At 31.6% G+C, this 23,368-nt stretch overlaps 2 protein-coding genes across 4 annotated transcripts in view; one reads left to right on the forward strand and one right to left on the reverse strand.

Moving 5' to 3' along the window:
- The window catches only part of LOC118443476 (uncharacterized), a 55,716-nt gene that overhangs the window by 12,335 nt on the left and 20,013 nt on the right, over positions 1 to 23,368 (reverse strand). The gene's annotated exons all lie outside the window — the stretch shown is intronic.
- Positions 3,872 to 23,368, forward strand: part of LOC118443465 (uncharacterized) — a 38,754-nt gene continuing 19,257 nt past the window's right edge. The window contains exon 1 of the mRNA XM_035870506.2: positions 3,872 to 5,572. Coding sequence (XP_035726399.1) covers positions 5,400 to 5,572 — 173 coding nt within the window. The 5' untranslated portion in view covers positions 3,872 to 5,399. The remainder of the gene's footprint in view (positions 5,573 to 23,368) is intronic.

Below are 23,368 nucleotides of genomic sequence, written 5' to 3' on the forward strand. Positions count from 1 at the left end.
AGATCGATAGGATCGGTCGATCGATCCGAATTGCCCAACGTATTCTCTAGAAGAACAGAAGATCGTTATCCTGGAGATAGCAACTAAGAATATTTCGCTCGACGTTGTTGTTTCAAGGCAATAGACCGTTCTCCGAGAGTCGCGGTTCGCGATTCGGCCTCAGTCCGATAAATCCAGAAGCAAGGAGGGAAGGAACGTAAGAAAGGAAGGAAGAAATCGAAGTCTAAGGAATCAATGATGAAAAAGGAGAAGGAAAAGGAGGAGAAGGAGATGGAGGTGGAGAAGGAGGTGAAGGAGGAAAAAACGAAGGAAGGAACGAGCCTCGCCTGCAGGCTACTTTTTTAAAATACAGTTTGTTCTCCTTTTATAACGCCGAGATACGAGTAAAGAGTTGCAAACGGCCAAAGGACTTACGTAACTCACCGTAAATCCATTCTTTTCTACCCCCTCACCTTTTCCACGAGAGTTTTACGTTCGTTGCTCATTCCTTCGAAGTACTTGCGAACATTCTTCGATCCTTTTTCCTTTTTTTCCTTTTTCTTTCTTTCCTTTTTTTTTTCTTTTTTTTTTTTTTTTTTTTTCTTTCACTTTAACTTAAGCGAAATGTAATATAAAACATGTATCGTTTTATTTCAATTAAATATATATATATATATATATATATATATATATATATATACGTATATTCAATATCTAATAAAAAGTAATATGTTGATGATAATGAGTATTGTTCGCTAATCGAAATAATGTCAAAAGTACATATTGAAATTTCTTTGAAATGAGTATTATTGATTATTTATCAAAATTAATATAATGAATATAATTCCTTTTCTCTTTTCTTCTGCTACTTCTTCCTTTTTTTTTTTTTCTTTTTATATATATATATATATATATATATATATATATATATATATATATAATTCTTGACATCTACGAACTCTAACGATTCGGTCTAATAAACTTGTGTTATTTCCATATCTTCTACGGAGGGTCATTTATCCGTACTTAATCGAGCGAGCAGATACCTCGGCTTTACTCTCACTAAACATTCCCTCTATCGTTCTCCTCCCACGATTCGCTCTCAAGAATTTTTGCTTTCGATACACGATGAATAACGCGTCTCGTGCCCGAGGACATGGAAGGGGTGGAGTGGTTTAATATAAATCATCGTGGTGAGTGTAATACGTGTATAGAAATGGTAACTTGACTAGAAAGGGTGTTGATTTTTTCAAAGTCAAAGAATTTCAAACAGTCCAACGTCATCCTGTAACAATTTACTATCTAATTATTATGATATATTAATATGTTGAAAAAGACAGCATACAATTTTATTTAATAAGTTATTATTAAATAAATAATTTTCAATGAATTCATTGAAGATTCGTAAAAAATTTGCAAATCTTTACCCTCGTATAGAAATACAAATTTTCTTACGAGATTTTATCATTAAGAAATAAAGACAAGAAAGAAGAAAAAAAAAAAAAAAAGAAAAAGAAAAAAAAACAAAGAAAATAAGTATTATAGGAAATATAACGACTGGAATATATGTATTATAGAAGTGGAAACTTGACTAGAAAGGATGTTGATCTCCTCGGATTCAAGAATTTCCAACGATTCAACGTCATCTTGTAACAATTTACTATCTAATCGTTATATATAAATATATTGAAAAAGACATGAATACAATATTGTCATTATTAAATAAAGATTTTCAAATGAATTCAATGAAAATTCGTAAAAAAATTTTTGATATCTTTACTCTCGAACAAAAGTAGAATTTTCTTACGTATTTTTCCATTGAAAAATTAGTAGTAACAAAATAAAATTAAAATAAATATTATAGTAAATTTAACAACGTATATCGGAATATCTTGAAGAAATAGAAATTCTATTAGAGAGAAAGTGTGTTGATTTTCTCAAATTAAAGAATTTCAAAGAATTCAACGTCTTCTTTTAACAATCTTACATACAATTAAGATATAAATACATCGAAAAGGAAAATATGAAATTTTATTATTTATAAAATAATAATATACGAATAAAATTTATCGAATGATCGATGTTTGATGATTGAAATTATTTATTCTCTAATAGATAATTTTCCAATGTATTGGAAAATTATTCCATGAAGAGGAATAAATTGAAGAATAAAAAAAAAAAAAAAGAAGGAAAAGAAAAAGAAGGAAAAGAAAAAGGAGGAAAAGAAAAAGAAAAAGAAAATAAGGATTGAGAAATCTTTTGAATTTCGAGAGTTCCACGTAACGGGTACGTGAACATTCACAAGATAGACAGGTGACTCCGTAAATATCGTAGAAGCACTTTATCCCATTCAGTTGGCCACTACGGATATTACGGCATCGTGGAGCACCATTTATAATCACGCTGTTATCGAGTGTCTAGAAATTTACATAATATTTTGGTCAGCACTCGGGCGAACCTTTCTACGCGAGATCGAATCGCGATACTTATATACTTACGATCGATCGTGATTGACTCGAACGCACGATAAATTACACGAAGTATTCGAACGAAGTAAATGTTTAAACATTGTCACTTCCTTCTTGCGATCAAAAAAAAAAAAGAAAGAAAAGAAAGGAAAAAAAGGAAGAAGAAAACAATGATAATGTCATAATTCCGTGTTACATGAAAATATTTGTAAAATGGCCTCTAACGTTTTGTCCCTCAAAACGACATTTTATAGATCGACATTTTATAGATCATACGTATTACATATCGATAGATCTCGTTTCCCTTGATTTAAACTTCATTCTTGTTCACTTGATAATAACAACTTCATTACCCTGAAATTATTCTATGAGGAAACTAGCATAATTAAAAGTAAAAAATCAAGGCACAAGAATGAAATACAAAATAGTCCTTGATCAATAGTCTTTGTTTGAGAAATAAATAAATACGACATAATTCATTGTCATATCTTTCATGTCAGATCTTTTATTATTGATTTCTAATCTTAGTCTCTCTCTCTCTCTCTATCTATCTCATTGCAAAAGGTACGTTTAAAATATAATTGATAAATTAATATATGAATCAATCAATGTGTCAAATATTTTGTTCATATCATTTACAAGATTGACACCGTGCATTCTAATAAGATGAAAGGTCTGATGCAAAAAAAAAAAAAAAAAAAAAAAAGAAAAAAGAAAAACGAACCAAAAAAATAAAAAAGAAAAGTATTACAACAAAAGTCTTGCATAATCTTTGAAAAAAGAAAAGAAAAAGGAAGAATAAAAAACTGAAGAAGAAATAAAGAAATGAAAATAAAATAAATTAAATTATGTAAAATATATATAAATCCATGAGAGAGTTGATCGATAAAAAAAAGTAATTAAAACAAAACAAACTTTTCTTTTTCTCTCTCTCACTCTCTCTCTCTCTCTCTTTCTCTCTTTTTACTTCCCGATAACAAATCCGATAAGAAAGACAAGAAACGTCAAAATCGTAATTGCAAAAGAATCATCGGACCGTGTTAACGACGCGGGCAGTCGGTTTTGAATACCCCACCCTTTCTTACTTTTTGAAGAACTAGAAGAGGGGAAGAGGAAAGACGACAGAGAAGGTGGTATAGACTTTGGCGGGCACGGGATCTCGCGTGAAAGTAAGTCTTCCAGTTGACTGAGAACGCGTGTCCACGGTCCTGTCGGTTTGCTTACCTCCGTGAAAGAGAGACACGCCATATCGAGAGGGTGGGGTGAGGAAGCAAGGAAAAGAGGGAGGTAATAAGAGAAAGAGAGAGAGAGAGAGAGAGAGAAAGAGAATAAGAGAGAGAGAGAGAGAGAAGAGAAAAGAGGAGAAAAGAAGAGTAGAAGGAGGAGAAGGAGGAAGAGGAGGAGGGAGACAGGGAGAAAGAAGGAGGTGGAGAAGAAGGAAAAGAAGAAGAAGGAGAAGGAGTCGGATCTATCTGACTCTGTACAATTACAAAAAAAGATTAAAAAAAAAAAAAAAAATCAACAACGACGTACAGAATTCTTCCTAGCGAGCTACATATTTCGAAGCAACAACCCTACTTTTCCATCACTATGGCAAACTCTTTCCGTTGGCTACCGGCACACCGTGTTCTCCCGAGCGTTCGATAGCCCCGGATCGGAGGAGGCTTGTCGTTCTCCTCCCGCGTGCACCGCGGCCGCACACTCTAAGGGAGACGCGGAAAGCAACCGGCTCGACACTTTGCCAGACGCCGTCTTTCAGGACGGATCGAGAGTATCGAACGACATCGTTGCTTACTTTTTTTTTTTCCTCCTTCGTTTAATTCCGCGTCGTCTCGTTTCTCGTCATAATCCAAAACCCTACCGCTGCCCACTCCCTCCTTCCAACACCACCACCACCACCACCACCACCAACCCATCTTTTTTTTTTTTTTTTCTTCAAAAATCACGATCCCCCATTTTCGATCCATCGTTATCCAAGTGAATACGCGCTCGTTATTAATCGTATTATATACGATTTTCTTTATATCCGGAGTTCGAAGATCGATAAAATTTACGGGGATTTCTTCTATTTTTTTTTTTTTCTTACTTCCCCCACCCGTCCTTTCAAATCGCCAAATCGAAAATATCGGTGAAAGAAATTGTATTTGAACGATTCCGATTGACGGAGAACATGACATTTGATTGTAATTTCGTTAATCCCTTGGTCGTATTTTTACGATAAAGAAAAAAGAAAACAAAAAAAAAAAAAAAAAGAAACAAAAAAGAAAAAGGAAGAAAAAACAAGAAAAGAAAGGAAAGGAAAAAAAGAAAAGGGATAGAAAAAAAAACGGCAATACAGATTATTTAAGATTATAAACTTTGCAAATATCGTACGTGTCAAGGTTAAAAAAGGATCAATAACGGTCGGGAGAGAAGAGAAACCGGGTAACACACCGGGTTTCGTTCGAACCTGTCGATCCTCCTACCGTGGAGATTCGTACGACGGTTCTTGATCCATCTCGATCGTCGCGAGTGACTCGAACGAGATCTCTTTGATCGTATACGAAGAAGAGAAAAGTGCTCGACGTGAATTTTTGTGACTGACAATAAGAATCAAGTGCATACAGACAAATAATTGATACTATCTTTTCTATCTCTATCTCTATCTCTATCTCTATCTCTATCTCTATCTTTATCTCTATCTCTCTCTGTGTCTCTTTCTATCTTTCTATTTCTTTATTTTGATCGAATCTTCTACAGTTGGATATATTAAAAAGAGTGACAAGGAGGACGAGTTTGTATAGTGTTTCTCAGCGAAAAAGTGCCGATAACTTTCTCTCTCTCTCTCTCTCTCTCTCTCTCTTTCTCTCTCTTTTCCTTCCTCTTTCTCTTTCTCTCTTTCTATCTTTCTCTTTCTCTCCCTATCTCTACTCTTCTCTCTCAAACGGCAACGAGGTCGAGGGTTTCGTGAGTATGAGAGAGGTGGCAATTATCGCCGTTTGCCTTCTGGGCTTCGTCACCGCCGGGAGTCCTAGATTGCCCAGGACCTCCGCGGATCAACGCAATACTCGCAATGCCAGTGTCAACGTTAACAATGTCACCGGGAACTCTCTGTCACCACCCTCTCGCGGTTCCCAAAGGAACAGGTAATTTCAACACTTTTGTTTTTTCCATTTTCTATTTTCTATTTTCTCTTTTCTCTTTTCTCTTTTCTCCATTTACTTTTCTCTCTCTCTCTCTCTTTCCTTTTTTTTTTTTTGAATTAATTAACTATCGTTGATAAAAGAAAAAAAAAAAAAAAAAAAAAAAGGGAAAGAAAGGAGAAGAGAAAATCGATGATGACACTCTTTCAATCTTGAAGAAACTCGTTACAATTAATCGTTAAATCTGCAAGTATATTTTCAATATGTATTTCATCTTTAGAATTATCTTCTATCTAATGAAAATAATTAATGTTTCTTCACGAATGAAGAAGATTTTCTTCACGTATTTATCACGATTTGAAAGGGATCGCATGTAACGAGGCTGTTTTGTATTTTCGCATAAGTACCGATCATCTATCCGTGAAGATAAAAGAGTATTTTAATATACATACATTGCATATACGTATGTATATATACATTCATACATGTGTGTGTGTGTGTGTGTGTGTGTGGGTAGAGTAAAAAGCAAAATTGAACATAAACTTTTTACGAGAATAATTTTATTTTTTTTTTCTAAATTCGACTAAACGACTCGATCTCTTTTGAAATATTAGAAGAATTAGTTTATTAGAACGATGCGTAAAAAAGAATTTCTCTTAAATTACCATTGGTCGGAATTATGAAGAAAAACGTAAAGTTTACTTTTTACAACTACTTTATCTTGGCCTATAATGAAAATTTAAATAGCACCTTTTAAAGATTTATTTTCTATTCTATATATATATAGTAAGAAAAAAAAAAAAAAAAAAGAAATATATATATATATATATATATATATATATATATATATATATATATATAATGAGAGACATGCCGACTCTGTACGAAGGACAGAAAAGACCGCTCACTTTTGTCATTTCTCTCTCTCTCTCTCTCTCTCTCTCTCTCTCTCTCTCTCTCTTTCTCTTTCTCTCTCTCTATCTCTCTCTATCTCTTGATCGATATAGTTATATCTTAATCATTTCTACAACATACGATTATCCTTGAAAGACAACGAAGGAATTTCATAGGAGCACGAGGTGTCTATATCTTCGATAATTCTCGTATTACACGCAAGTAGAACGTGCTTTATGTAGAACAATATTTTATATCGAAATCCATTTACGGAGCTCGTTGTTGCATGATATTAATAAATTTCCCTTTTTTCTTTTTTTTTTTTTTTTTTTTTTCTTTTCTTTTTTTCCTTAGTTATACATCTTACCGTTTGTCTCTTAATTTAAAAACATTATCATATTATTGTCAACGTATACATTCATATGGCAAGACGTTAAATCTATAAACACATAATATATTTAATTTTATATGTGAAATTTGATTTTTAAAATTCTCTTAGAGAGATTTTATATATTGCTCTTTCTTCTCCCTCACCTTCCTCGTTAGAAAGATGCGGAAGTTTCGTGCGATCGTTCGCGTAGAACGTCTTAGAAATTCTTATTAAGACGATGAACTGACGTAACGATCGAAGAGAGAGAGAGAGAGAGAGAGAGAGAGAGAGAGAGAGACATAAAGAGAAAAAGAGAGAAATAGAAGATATCAAAGATTGATAGAAAATAAATTGACTTCTGAAATGATGAAAACTTCATAAGTTCGTTGAGATCTTTATAAGGATGATAAAACTGTGAAATAAGATTATATAAAATAAATATGAAAAAGAGAAGAAAAAGGTAATAAATATTTGTGGTATTATAAATGAAGTCTGATAAATAAAGTATTTATATTCGTTATTGGAATTAACGATTTATACGAATGTAGAAGGTGCATAGAAACTGACCTCTCCATCGTATATGTATTACTACTATCTCCCGACAAACGAACGAACGAACGAACACCTACTACAAAATGCAATGCGAATGTGCATTACTTCGTTCCTTTGCGATTCAAACGAGAAAGTATACACGTATAGAGGTAACTTTAAGTATGTGTAATAGATATAGTACATTCATGACCGTATTGTATTATTGCGACGTCCATAAATTTTCGTGCACGGTGCAGGAAGTAAAAGTTCGACGTTTATTATCCCACCGGCGGTAGATATCATTGGAAATCCAATATAGCATTGTCTAAACGTATCTAATTCTTCGCTTTCCGTGATTAATTCGATTAAAGGATTATTATTGATCGTTTATTGATTTGGTAATTATCTGATAAAAAAGAAAAAAAAAAATAAATAAATAAATAAAAAAAAGAGAAAAAAAAAAGAAAGAAAAAAAACATTCCTAATTAAGAATTAATATATGATCGTAATATATATATATATATATATATATATATATATATATATATATAAGTTGTAGCGATTGATTGGATTCGAACACGTGGTCTCTTTGAAGAAAATAAATAACGCTTTGTGTAAAAAAAATGATAATAATTATCGAATTATCGATAGTCCGTTGTTGATTTCACGTTAATCACTGATTAAGAAAAAAAGAAAAAAAAAATAAAAAAAAAAAAAAAAAAGAAAGAAGAAAAGAAAAAAAATTAAAAATTACAAGTGAATAAAATTGTACGTCGTAGTTAATATTTAGTATTAAATATAAACGTAGTTAGTAATTTGGTTTGGTTTAAATGCGTCGTGGTCTTCCAAAACAAACTAAAAAAAAAAAAAGAAAAAAAAGAAAAAAAGAAAAAAAAAAGAAAAAGAAAAAAGAAAAAATTAATGTTCCAAATACAACTCCAAGATATCTACCTTGTCCTGTTATAAAGCTGCAACCGCAGCTTCGTGAATCATACAAAACCACAACACAGTATGCGATATTCTGCGTGTAACGAACGGGGTGAATGGGTGGTTTCGTGGTCGATGTATAAATAATAGGATCTCGCCGTGACAGGAAAGTATATGCTTGGGCTTATAACAATGTACTTCGTGCGGGAGTTCGAAAAGGAAAAAAAAAAAAAAAAGAAAAGAAACAAAACGAAAACACGAAAAAAGAGAAAAAGAAAAGAAGAAGAAGAAGAAGAAGAAAAAAAGAGAACAAGTGTTCGAGCATAAGAGAAGATCGTGAAGAAGAGGATCGAGGATCGACGAGGATGCAATATATCGATCGTGATTCCTCGATCGAACGTCACGATCCAAGACGAGTATGTGCGCGCATACACGCACAAACACACACACACACACACACGCATACACACACATATAAATATATTTATCCACGTCGCCAGGTTGCAAAATATTCTGACTTCGTGTTTTATATCTTTTACGAACAGGTACGCCATCTTTCTTTATATCTATTCTTTTTATCAAGACTTTTCTAATCCTATGTGTAAATGAGATAAGTACACACACACACACACACACACACATATATATATATATAAATAATACGTATGTGGGCCGATTTAAATAGGTATAGATATATATTCATAAAACGTGTAACAAGCTCGGTAAACGTAACGTTTCGATTTTACGAGAATATCTTATTGACTTCTCGATATCTCGTAACACGAGAATTAAATAATAAGCGTTTAATTACTATTATGTAAGAGAGGACTCGATTTTAAGGAGGCCGTGTTACCTTTCCACGCATACGCCTGCGTGGTCACTGCCATTCGATGTCGTGGGAATAAAATCGTTATCTTCTGAGACGTAACGTAACGGTACATACATACATATATATATATATATATATATATATATATATATATATATACATATATACATATATATAGTATTTTATAGTTCGGCACAGGTAATATAATCAAGTCGATTTCCACGAGACATTCGTATCACTTTTTTCTTCCTTATCGGTACTGTTTCAAAATTTTCAAATCTCATTAAATGAATAATATGTAATAAAAAAAAAAAAAAAGGATCGATACCTGCACGAAAAAGAGAGAAACAGATATATAAATGTAATACGTATATATGGTTAAAAAAAAAAAAAAAAATTTACTTAAAATGACCGAAAAGAACATATTTTAACGAAACGTCCATATTTACATCCTTCTTTTATTATTATAAAATTAAAGAAAAAAAAAAGAAAAAACAAGAAAAATGGTAAGAAAATAAAAACGAAACAAGTCTCGTTAAATGAATAATACGTAATATAAAAAAATGCAATATCGATCAACACAAAATCAATGAGAATTATTTTTTGTACCTATATGAAAAAAGAAGACATACATACATACACACACAGAGAGAGACAGACAGACAGACAGACAGACAGACAGACAGACAGACAGATAGACAGACAGACAGACACAGATACATATACTTACTTACATAAATATATATACCTACACTTAAAGAGACGTACTTAAGAGATACAGTGTGACTGAAAAGGACGTCATAATTCAAGTTCGCCCTTATTTGTCAAAATCATGTTCGACTCGAACCAAAGACTCACTCACTCACTCACTCATTCGGTTGAGATGAAATAAGAAGGAGAAGAGGGAGAATGAACGCCTCGCAATAATTTATTTCCAGTTCCTCTCTTGCATCTTTGCCTCGATCGTGCATGAAAGAAAGCAAGAAAGAAAAAGAGCAAGGAAGAATAAGAAAGAAAGAAAGAAAGAAAGAAAGAAAGCAAGGAAGCAAAAGAGATAGAAAGAAAGGCTGGAACGATCGACTGGAAGAGATAGCCGTACCTTTCGTTATGTAAATGGCCTATAACTGTATGGTAGGTCTCAGCGGTCTGTGCCTTCGATTATGAAACGTTTAACGCGCGCGCCACGCGTGTATCGAACTCGTCGTTGCTGTTGTAACTTGGCACGCACCAAATGTCAATGACATTAACTTTTCATACCGCGCCCCATCGATCTAAACAGGATAGATCTAAGTCTGTCTGTCTGTCTGTCTGTTTGTCTGTCCTTTCTTTCTTTCTTTCTTTCAATCTTCTCGTTCATTTTATTGACTTCAATTCTTCGTTAATACTCGTACATTGAATCTGTACGAGTATAGATCATCCATCAATGATCGAATTAAACAATTTTGGAATTTCCATCTTTTTATCTTTCAAACGTGTTTTTCTCTTTTTTTTTTTTTTTTTGCTTTTGTTTTGATGCTATTCTTTCTTAACCCCTTTGAAGATTCCCTTTTGTAACATTTAATTTGTATAACAGGATCTAAAAATCACTTATCTTTATCAAGTCTGTCAATTTTGTATTTATTTTTATTAATTATATCATTACTATTATTATTATTATTATTGAATTTTTTATTTATTTGATTTTAATATAAAATAATTGTTATCACTCTGATGATTATTATTATAATAATATATTTATAATTTTTAATTTATAATAATTGTCGCGTTAATTATTATATCGTAAAAGAGATTTAATATTCGTCGATTTTTTTTTTTTTCGAACGAGCCCGGATACATTGTTCTAGTTTTAATAGTTCGAGGGTATACTTTCTAAAGTAGAATTATGACAATAAATTCTTTTATATCTTTTCTAAATATATAAAAAGTTATATAAAGACGAAAGTGTGAAAAGTATACGAAAAGAAAGAAAGAAAAGAAAACAAAAAAAAAAAAAAAAAGGAATAAAAAAAAAGGAAAAAAAAATGTTACGAACGTTATTAGAGAAATATATGTTGTACTGAACGAAATTAATTTGATAGTCAACGCTTTAACGACCTAACGAAAAAAGGAAAAAATAAAAAAAAAGGAAAGAAGAAAAAAAAAGACAAAAAAGAAACACCAGAAGAAAAGTATAAAATAACAAAGAAATTAGAAAAGAAAAGAAGAAAAAAAAAGAACAATCTTTCTTTCGAAAAGCTTAACTCTCTTCTTTCTTTTTCTTTTTTTAATTTCATTTTCTTACGAACGTTTATTTTTTTCCTTTCCCCTTCCTCCCCCCCCTCTCTCTTCTTTCTTTTATTATTACACTTTTAATTTCTATCATTCGTTTACATTTGGGTAGAAAATTGTATGCGAAATTGGATACGTTCAAATCGACGTAAATTGAAAGAAATTCGTTAAATCATTAAATCAATAAATTAGTTTCCAATTTATTGCAAGAAAGAGCAAGCCAACGTTTTCCTACTTCGTAATATTTGAATCGAAACGTAAAAAGCTTATAAGATATGGGCAGTTATACGTATGTATACGTACGCGATACGAATTACGGAAAGTCGAAGTATCATTTAAAATAACATGGCGAGTAACTAGATTTAGTAATTTTTCTTCTTTCCTTTTTTCTTTTCTCTTTTTGTTTTTTTACTTTATTTTATTTTTTGTTCTTTTTTATTTTTTTTTTTTTTTGTTTTCCCCTTCATCGTCCACTTTCTCGTGCGACCTTTAAAATTTATCGACATGGTCGTAACGACGTGCAATCACGTAAAATTTATCGATAATAAGTCTCCTACAATCTAATTCTACCAATGCGTAATCACAAATTGGATTTCTTATTAAAAGGTATTAAAAGAGATAGAAAAATATAGATAGAGAAAATAGATAGACAGAGAAAGAGAGAGATAAAGACAGACAGATAAATAAACAGATAGTTAGAGATATAAGAAAAGACATAAAAAAATGTAGAAGCTGTGACATTTGATGCGTCAAAAGTCAATATCTGATATAGCAATGTGGTAAAGGTCGCAGAAAAAGAAAAACAAAAAAGAAAAAAGAAAAAAGAAAAAAGGAAAAGGGAAAAGAAAAATACATTAGACGAGAGTATGTTATATAACATGTCCCATGAATCTTGTTAATGTCGAATGTAAAATATAAAGTAAATAATTAGCACAATTTAACTAATTTTTTTTTCTTAGATACTAAACGATCGTCCTATCTCTAAAAGGAGATAGAGAGAGAGAGAGAGAGAGAGAGAGAGAGAGAGAGTGTGTGTGAGTTAGTAGATTAAAATTAGAAATTCGATTAAATGTAGAAATTTCTAAGCTCGGTATAAAAATGAAAAATGTTCGTTATTTAATTCAACAATATAAATAATTTTCCATGATCTTCGTTAAATAATTAATACGAAATTGATCGTGCGATATTTCAGAAAGTTACAATATTTTTAATCTGGAGTATAAATATAATAATTATATCTCAATGAGATTAATTGATTTCAATATCTCATTCAACCTCGTTCTAATGAACTAGAATGAACTCGATGTCATTGTATGAATGCGGCGGCAGCTTTTATCCTTTTTAAAGCAAGCTTTAAGAAGAACGAATGAGAAAGGCGACATTAGTGTATATACAACATCGACGAAGGCTATCGTAATCGACTGACGGATTCGAAGCCTTTGCAAAGTATACACTATATATATATATATATATACATGTGTTGTGTGTATGTGTGTGTGTGTGTGTATGCATATTACACGTTCTCCCTATTTCAACGTTACCTTGCCGAGGGACTCTGTAGATCGACGATCGCCAGAAGCATCGTGTCTCGATCTTTTCATCTCCGAATTTCTTCATCCATTGGTTTAAAGTCTTACTAACATTAAGATTACGATACGACGAATGAAACTAAAATGAAAAAGAAAGAGAAAGAGAAATAAGAAATAAGAAATAAGAAAAAGATAATACGAGCCACGCGACCCATTTAAAAACAGCAACTTCGATCGATCATTACGAATCGACAAAAGCCGCCCACGAATGATATCTCTCTCTCTCTCTCTCTCTCTCTCTCTTTTTTTCTTTCTCTTTTTGTCTTTCTCTAACTCTCTCTCTCTCTCTCTCTCTCTCTCTCTCTCTCTCTCTGTCGCGCGCGATAATTCGATTTCGTATCACCTATATAATATAATTTCGCTTTGTGTAATGGCATAATTCTTTGGACTTTACTGGATCACAAAACGACAATGACAGTTTTTATCCTTAAAACAGTAAACAACTTCGGAAGTTTTTCATACTTTTTATTCTCCCTTTAAATTATACTATGTGCGATTGTTTATTGCCATATAATAATCAAGGGACGATAAAAGCAAGCCGATCGATCGAATTAAAAATCGACGTTTCCCGTTCTTATTGGCTGACTTATATAAATTATAAAGATATGAAGGACACAAGAAAAAGAAGAAGAAGAAGAAGAAGAAGAAGAAGAAGAAGAAGAAGAAGAAGTGAAGAAGAAGGTAAAGAAAAAGGAAAAGGAAAAGGAGGAGGAAGAGAGAGAAGAACACGATCGAGAAAAGAGAAGAGTATGGTGATGATGATGATGATGATGATGATGATGATGATGATGATGATGATGATGATGATGATGGTGATCGGTGTTGGCGGAGATATATACATTGACTCTCGATATATCGTACTCGATTCCGTGAATCGTCCCTTTCTCCAACACGTAGATCACGTTCGCACAAGTACTTTCGTTCTCTTGCCGGAGAGCGCAAGGAGCCGTAAAAGCGGTTCTTACATAATCGCAACCTGTCCTCCGGACAATCCGGTCTCCTATATAGGCGTCATATATATATATATACGCGTGTATGCGTCAAACGTTACGTATATTATAAGAACGATCCTGAAAACGGATTATACCAAATTCGAATTTTTTTCTTCCACTCGTCGATTTTTAGAAGGACCATCCCGTTATCACGAATCTCTTTCTCACGTGATATTTAATATATTTAACAATAAGCGGGATATTTAAATCACTTTGGACAAAATCAATGTGGACATTAATGATTATAATGTGTATATATATATACATATATATATATATATAACGATTATAAAATAATATATACATATAAAATAATACATACATATAAATATATATATATATATATATATATGCATGCAAAAAGAGTAGGTCGAGAGAGAGAGAGAGATATGGAAAAGTGAACGATGTACATATAATACCGACACGTTCAAACAGTCAACCCACGCATCTTTTTATAGAGAATTTATAATAGTAGGTAAATAATTTCTTATCGCGTTAAAAAGATACGATATAAAGAACGTGTTCGATGAAAATGTTTCATTGAAATAATAACTAACAGAAATGAAATGTTATACTTAAACGTACTTATTATTTTTTTTTCTTTTTATATATCCACGTTCTCTATAATTTTTTTTATCATTTATCTCTAACCTACCTTTGATATATATAATCGTTAATTCTATAAATTTGCCACATGTGGAATGATTATAATCAAGAAGAAAATAAAAAAGATCACCTTCAGAATCGTTATATATGCGCGGATGTATACACAAATGCGCGCGCATACACACACACACACACACACACACACATACACACATACAGTAGCATTCATGAACGTAATACGAGAATGATACATAAAACGATATTACCGCAAAACGTAAGGTGTGTGTTGCGGTTCATTTCCCTTTTTTTACTTGACATTTGTTAAGGACATATAAATAGATATACATATATACACATATGTAATACAACATGCTAAAAGAATTCGATGCTTTATTCATCCTCGTTCTTTGATAAATAATATCGTAAGACTTACGTGACACGCTCGATCATTTATCCTTTTTCTATTTCTATTTCTATTCTTTTCTTTTTTTTTTTTTTCTTTTTTTCCAAAGTCAGTACGGTATTCTTAAAACGGTATATCCAAAGAGGCAACAGTATTAAAAGTCATGTTTCGTGAAGAGATTAGAATCATTGAAAATTTCATTACTTATACAACAGCATTATTCGATTATATGTACGAAAGCTTCTAAACGACCGGTTAACAGTACTTTGCCCTCGTAAAGAGAAAGAGAAAGAGAGAGAGTTAGAGACAGAGAGAAAGAGAGAGAAAGAGAAAGAGAAAGAGAAAGAGAGAGAGAGAGAGAGAGCGATACACGGCAAATAGAAATGATACAGAGAGAACGTATGTACGAATATCGGTGAGGTGCCCGATTGGTGAAAGTGCACGCGCGGGTGCAACGCGCAAAACGACTTCGTGTGTGTCTACTTCCCTTTCGTCCTCGAGTTCGCCTTCTCCCTTCGCTTTTTACATCGATTTCTTCGAGGCACGACCTCGCATGTGCCGCCGCACACGGCACATGTCACGTCGATCCGCTTACTTTGATCGGCTACAAATCTTATTATACGCATACGTATGTATGTATACGTATATATATATATATATGTGTGTGTGTATGTACGTATGTATATATGTATGTATATATCCCATGTGTTTTATTTATATTACTATTACTCGTTTATATAGTATAATATAATTATATATAATTATTATATAATTCTATATATATCTAGTAGATATTTTCGTATTGGTTTGTGTGTATGATAGAGATAGAGAGATAGAGAGAGAGAAAGAGAGAGAGTCCAAAAGTTGACGGGAAATTAGAAAAATGTTCAAATTTTTCGAAAAAATTAATATCTCCGATTTCGTTGAACAACATTAAATAGGAATGAACTTTACTTAAAACGATGCGTTCATACAAATCATATTGTGAGATGTGAAACCTGACACGAGATACCAACGTAATTGCTATTTATCTCTGACGCAAGATTCGACGATAACCATCCAACAGAAACAGCAACAGTAACAGCAAACGCATGTTGCTTATAAGAGTCTGTTAGAAAGGAGCGTATGCCCTCGATTTGTAAGAACTCAATGCAATTTTCGTTTCCTTCGCTCATAACAATAATAACAATAATAATAATAATAATAATAATAATAATAAAAATAAAAAATAAATAAATAAAAATACAAACAAAAAAAGAATAATAATAATAATAATAATAATAGTAATATCAATAGATTCGAATTAATTTAATATAATAAATCACGCAAAGAGAAAATTTATTATCTACTTGTCTGTCTTTTAGCTTTTCTTTTTGCATTTTTTCTCTTACTCCTCTTACCCCGCCCCCTTTAAAATCCTCATTCAAGTTTATCATCAAAATTACAGATAAATAAAAATAAAGAAGTAATTGTCTCGAGGTTGACCTTAATACGTTTCTCTCATTGTTTTATACTTCGTTTATAACGAATTCCCATCTAACGACGTATCCAGGACGATACGTCTTTCGATTTATTCGCATAAATCATATGGCGAATCAAAGGGAATGTGTCCCGTTAATGACTTATCTGTTTTTTTTTTCTTACTTTTTTTTTCCTTTTCTTTTTTTTTTCCCCATCCGTATTTCCTTCTCCGTATTTGAACTTTTTTTTTTGCGACCATCCGAAATTAACGTTCCTCGATCCATTATTGCGTTCCTCGTAAATACAAAAATAAAATGTACGCACCGTTGTGTGATGTGTGTGTGTGTGTGTGTGTGTGTGTGAGAAAAAAACAAGAAAAAAAAGAAAAAAGGAAAGAATGAAAGGAAAAAAAATTATATGACGAGATATTACTTGTATCGTCGATTTATTACTAAATTTAATAAGGTATATTAATAAAAATCGAACGATTTAACATCCGTAAAATTTTACGGAAACGACACATTTCATTTATAGAAAATACATATTATATTCATCGAGCTAATTTTGAGTTTGAAAAAGGTGAAAGCGCTGTACCCGGAGTCGCGGTTTATACCCATCGAGTAAAAGACTGGTTTTGCGTAGAAACCTACAAGTTATCGTGAATCGTCCTCATTCATTTCGCTTTCGAAAGCAAAGTTCATTTTTTATCGTAGCAAAATGGACCGTCCTGATGAGATGACGATGATATCTGAACTAAAACTACTTTAACTATCGAATTGAAATAGTCCAAAGAGAGAAAGAAAGGGAAAGAAAGAAAATTAGAATGTATCTATCAGAATGGATCAAAAGTTTCTAATTGTATTAAAAGTCCTTAAGTTTTATGATCTTACGATTTGAATGGATTAGTTCAAAAGTCACGAAAAAATTTAGATAATTAATTTTCAAATATCACGAGTAAGAACTTTTGTCATACCCTGTACACTTCGTCTGTTCAACATTCCTAATCGTCATAGTTGAAATATTTTCGTGAGCATTTAAATACATGGATAAGAGAGAAGGTGGGAAAATATTTCTCATGTAGATCATGTAGAATAACACGGACATAGACGTGCGCTAGTTTACTTTAAAAAGAAGGAATCTAATCTAATTCGTGGCTAAAGCCGTTTTATCCGAATAAATCGAGTTTAACATTTTGGTTCAATCCTTTTCTTTCGTTTGTCGATCTGATTGAAATGCATGCCTATGCCTGAATTAGCAATTATACGGATTCCTTTGCGAACGATCGATCGATCATATAAAGTGTAAGAGTAAATACCGATGGTTAACGCGCTAAATGCCCATTTGGAAATGCTATATCGATCAAATATAAAGACAAATACTTAAGTGATCGAAGTTAGATAATCATTAGAGATATTTTTCATATTCTTTTCCCTTCTTCTCTCTCTCTCTCTATTTTTCTTTAATTTTATAATTTATTAAAGTGTTATTTGCTCGTACGCTTTTATTTTTTATTTTATATATACATATATATATATATACATTATTTTTTTTTGTTATTTAACGATACATAACTCGTTGAAATTTTTTTAGAATTCACTTTCTCAACGAAAATTGGTATTTCTTACATGGGATATCTAAGAAAAAAAAAAAAAAGAAAAAAGAAAAAAAAAGAAATGAAGAAAAAAAGAGCCACATATTTCGATTCGTCGATCGATAAATCGATCGATCGATGGATCGCAACTCGATATCACGTGCATGACGAGGATCGATAGCAAACCGGCCACCGATCGCACGCTCTGAACGTATTACGACCGCAAAGGAAAGCGTTTTCTAATATTTTCACTCGATAATGGTTTTCTTCCTCTTTCTTCGTCGCGATAGACGCGACAGAGATAATATACGTCGCGTTCGGCTGGTTCACGTCGGCATTCACGTGATACTCGATCGAAAAGCTAATCGGAATTATTGTAAAGTCGATCTCGCGAATTATTCACCGAATCCAAACACAAAAGGATTGAAAATAAAACGAGAGCTCGTGTTTATAATTATAGAGGATAAACGGACGTTCATTTAATTGTAATGATCTTCTGACCTACATTACGTTCTTCTAAACATTTCATCTAAAAGAGATTTTAAGATTTATATATATATATATATATATATATATATATATTAACGATCTTTCTTTTTAGATCTTAAAATCTTATTTAGATCTTTCGTTAGATGATATGTTTACGAAAGATATTTTAAGCTAATTTATAATTGACGAAAAGAAAAAAGAAAAAAAAAAAAAAACAAAAAGAAGAAAAGATACGGAAGAAAAATTATTCCTTTCGAGAAAACAATTTAAACGAACGTAATATAACACGTCGATGTAGATCAAACGCCGACGCAAAACTTTCGTAATAGCTTTCTTACGAAAAAAAAAAAGAAAAAAAAAAAGAAAAAAAAAAGAAAAAAAAAGAAAGAAAGAACAAAAACACGAATAAAAAAAGAAAAACAAACTATTGACGATCAGATCGACGTAGTGTAAAATGAAATTACGTTCGCTCATAATCCTTACATAATTTACAATGGACCAAGCGTAATTTTTCGTGTCGACCAAAAACGAACGACGACGTTGAGATTTCCCAATAGGCGATAAAATCTGGCTACAAATTTCTTGCGAATCTTGAACAATATAATCTCTTTATTTCTTTTTCTAACGAATTGTAAATTATTACGAGATCGAACTTTGTTGCTTTGGAAAAATTATAATTTATGTGTTTTAATAACACTTAAAGCGTTCTCGATATGGAATGTTCTAAAGATATATACATATATATATTTTCTCGTACGACAAATCGACCGAACCGAACAACGAACTCTCTTGGCCGCGATACGCTTGATTAATTTATCGCATGAATTAATATATATATATATACATATACATATATATATATGTGTATGTATATGTGTATTTATATCTCCTTCTTTCTCTCTCTCTCTCTCTCTCTCTCTCTCTCTCTCTCTCTCTCTCTCTTTCTCTCTCTCTCTCTCTCTCTCTCTTTCTCTCTCTCTCTCTCTTCTTTCTCACTTTCCCTAAATCACACGATAAATTATGTTAGATAATTAGTTGGATAAATAGACGATAATTTCATTGGATGAAAAAGTGGCGGAATCGTGAAAATCCAGTTGAAAGGCGGTTGACAGGTTGATGATTAAAAAAAAAAAAAGAGAGAGAGAGAGAGAGAGAGAGAGAGAGAGGAAAAGGAACAAGAAAAATAGTAAACAATGTGAGTTGAACAATACGATTGCATAAACGTCTACGAAGAATTTCCGAAAGAATTTTAAAATGGGGAAACGGACGTGCTACATATGTGTGCCGTGTCCATTTAAATATGGAAGGTAGAAGTTTTTGCACGCTGAAAAAGGTATGTGTGCTTACCTTCCCCAACGAATCGTAATACTGGTAATGTACTTTACGATACATTTTAACACACTCGACTATTGCATTATTTGATTTACGATAACTCCATGGGCTTCGTGACTTTAGAAAAGGACATACGTAATAATGAGTTTTTAATTAAAGGAGATACGAGAGATTGTGTTGATAGATTTATCTCGTTATTATCTAACAAAAAAGAAAAAAAAATTGGAGAGAGAGAGAGAGAGAGAGAGAGAGAGAGAGACAAAAAGAAAAAAAAAAGAGAAGAAAATGTATCTAATAAATAATCTATAGTATTACATCATAAATGATAATAATATATGAGAGTTAAACGTATAGAACAATTGATATTGCCAAATATCTAAATTATTTACTTACACGCTCAGGCAAATAATAGTGGAAATTTTTTGAAGTAATATTCAACAAGATATATATATAAATAGAGAGAGAGAGAGAGAGAGAGAGAAAGAAAAGAAACACGAACGAAGAAAAAGAATGCGAATCGAAGAACTAACGACACGCTTTGCATAATCCCACCGGGTGAAATTATTTGCAAACGTAGTTACTTTACTACTACGAAGCGTCGTGACTTTGAATGCGCTTCTTGCACCGCAACGAATGAAGGTAGATACTAGTACGCTAGCTATCATCATTATTTTCAACGTTAGAAAGTCGGTAGAACGCGTAACTACTGATACAAACCATGACAGGAAACAACATAACACGCGACAACTTTCCTTGAGATTTAATTTAGTTAATTGACGATTAATGATCGACACGTTTATTTCCATCGTTGATGATTTAAGCTTTTAGTACGTGAGATTTTATGTAATAGAAATAATTCAAGTTCAAGAATAACCTTGATTATGGAAATCTCTCTCTCTCTCTCTCTCTCTCTCTCTCTCTCTCTCCCCTCTTCTATATACACATTATATATGTATATGTACATATCTCGTTCGCGATACTTTTAGAAACCTAAATAGAATGGCGTGACGCTTGAGAGGGTCATTTAAATTTTAAATGCAAAATATACTATATATCCAACATAATACCTAATACTAACACTAGATAATAATAGTAAGAATGATAATAAAGATCGAGTTTCACCTTGATATATTAACATTATATAGCTATAAGGATATTTTTATATTTATTCGTTCTAAATAAGAAAAAAAGAAAAAGAGAAAAAGAAAAAGAAAAAAAAAAAAAGAAAACAATTTAATTTCAAGTTGACCTTAATCCGAAGATATTTATATACTTATTTTTTTCTTTTTTTTTTTTCTAACGAATGATAATAAACATAATACCCTTGTATGCTAATCTAATTGTAAGATCGATCTCATTCTAGAGATAGTAACAATTTTTATTTTAAGAAATGGAAGAAAGAAAGAAGGAGAGATAATATAATAATAATAATAATTATTATTATTATTATTATTATTACTTTAAAATATTTTTTATTACCTCTCTTTATTACTATCATTACTATCATTATTACTATTATAAGAATCGTAAGAGTTATCTTTTTGTATATTAACTTGATCTAATAAAAGATCGATCTTAGTTTAGAAATATTAACATTTTTATATTAAGAAGAGGAAGAAAGAGAGATAGTATAAAATATATTAAAGTAATAATAATAATAATAATAATAAAAATAATAATAAATATCCCTTTGTATATTAACTTAATCTAATAATAATCTAATAATAATCTAATAATCAATAAAGATTGATCTCATTCTTATAAATAGTTAAAGGGATATTACAATTTGGGATTGCTCATGCCACCATACCTCTCTTTCTCTTTCTCTTATCAGGAGGGGGTCAAGTCAACGATTTGCGATTAAGTCTCTCTCTCTCTCTCTCTCTCTCTCTCTCTCTCTCTCTCTCTTTCTCTCTCGCTCTCCTCTTTCTCTCTAATCTTCAGGCATCGATATACTCTCTCGGTGATCTCAACGGACTCGCATAAGGCTCAACGAACTCAGTGAACGAATGGCCGGAGTGATCAAAGAGAGGGAGACCTGGATCGAGAACCGGTCTTTGAGCGATATTTTTTTCGAGCTTCCTTTCGCCCAAGAGAATTTCCATTTTTCAAACTCGCGCGAGCGTAAGCAACTAACACTTATATATATATATATACACACACACACACACACACATGAACGTGCGTACTATTAATACTTACACGCACACACATACATGCGTGCAAACGTATCTATATGTATACGCATACGTGCATATACACGAACAAATAGAAATGGTATTAGAACGATAAAGTATCTAAGTTGCGTGAAACATTTTCGAATCGAAAGCGGAGCATTAACACGTTCGTCGAATAATGCTCGAGCATCGATCGTTCGTACCTTTCTACGAATGAACCATACGATTCCTCTCTACGAAAGGTTGCAATAAATCACAGTTAAGAAGCGTAAATACGCGTCACGTCGATATACCACTACTGTCACCGATCGTGTCGAATCACTTACCTCAAATGTCACTTACGACACGATATATACATATATATATATATATATATATACTATATATTTACTTATATCACGATCATTTCAATTTCTAACATCGAATTAGTTCTTAAATTTGTACATCTTTTTCGAATTGATAATTTTAATTCATTATTATCTCTTAGATATATACATATATAAATATCTAAATAATGATGATCAGTTAACGAACGAATTAATAGATTATTTTTATCAATTTTTTCAATAAATAAATTCAAATTGTATCGGTTGAAAATAGGAAAGAGAATATATTTTTTTATAATTTCATCGTAAAATTTTATTAAACGTACTTGGTTTCTTATTTTTTCTCTTTTCTCTCTTTTTTTTTTTTTTCTTTTTCTTTTTATTAGACATTTAATCTCGTCCATTTTATTTTCATTTAAATGTCCTCTCGTAATTGTAGATAAACGAATGTATCACAGATCAAACGTTCATTTGAAATTCTTTTACCCTATTCATTTGATATTATGCATAGATATTGTACCATTCGATTAAGTAACTACGTAATCGTAGCTAGGGATACGTTCGATAATTCACCCACGACGTTATTTTCTCCTATCTATCGACGAATAATTTAATTGGTACCTTCGACGTTGAGAGAAGATCAACAGGATCAAAGAAGAAAGTGAATGTAGTGATTACGATGCAATACCTACTCTAACGTAAGAGCTAATTGTACTATAGTGATTGAATCATTTTCGACAATATTTAAAAAAAAAAAGAAAAGTAAACGTTAATAAAAATAAAATTAATAAATATGAATATTTACATTTTCTATACGCATATTATACCAATAACGTTCAAATGAATTTGATATTTAATAAGATAAATAAATAAAAAATTATTAAAAGTAAAATATAAATGAAAATAATTATTTTTCATCGATATATATTATATATTTCATTTAATATATAATATTATCGTATTAAATGATTATAAAATTATATTCATATTCATCTTTATAGATATACATATTAT

This window comes from Vespa mandarinia, chromosome 2 (assembly GCF_050613455.1).
Source record: "Vespa mandarinia isolate Hongniang chromosome 2, ASM5061345v1, whole genome shotgun sequence".
Taxonomy (NCBI): Eukaryota; Metazoa; Arthropoda; class Insecta; order Hymenoptera; family Vespidae; genus Vespa; species Vespa mandarinia.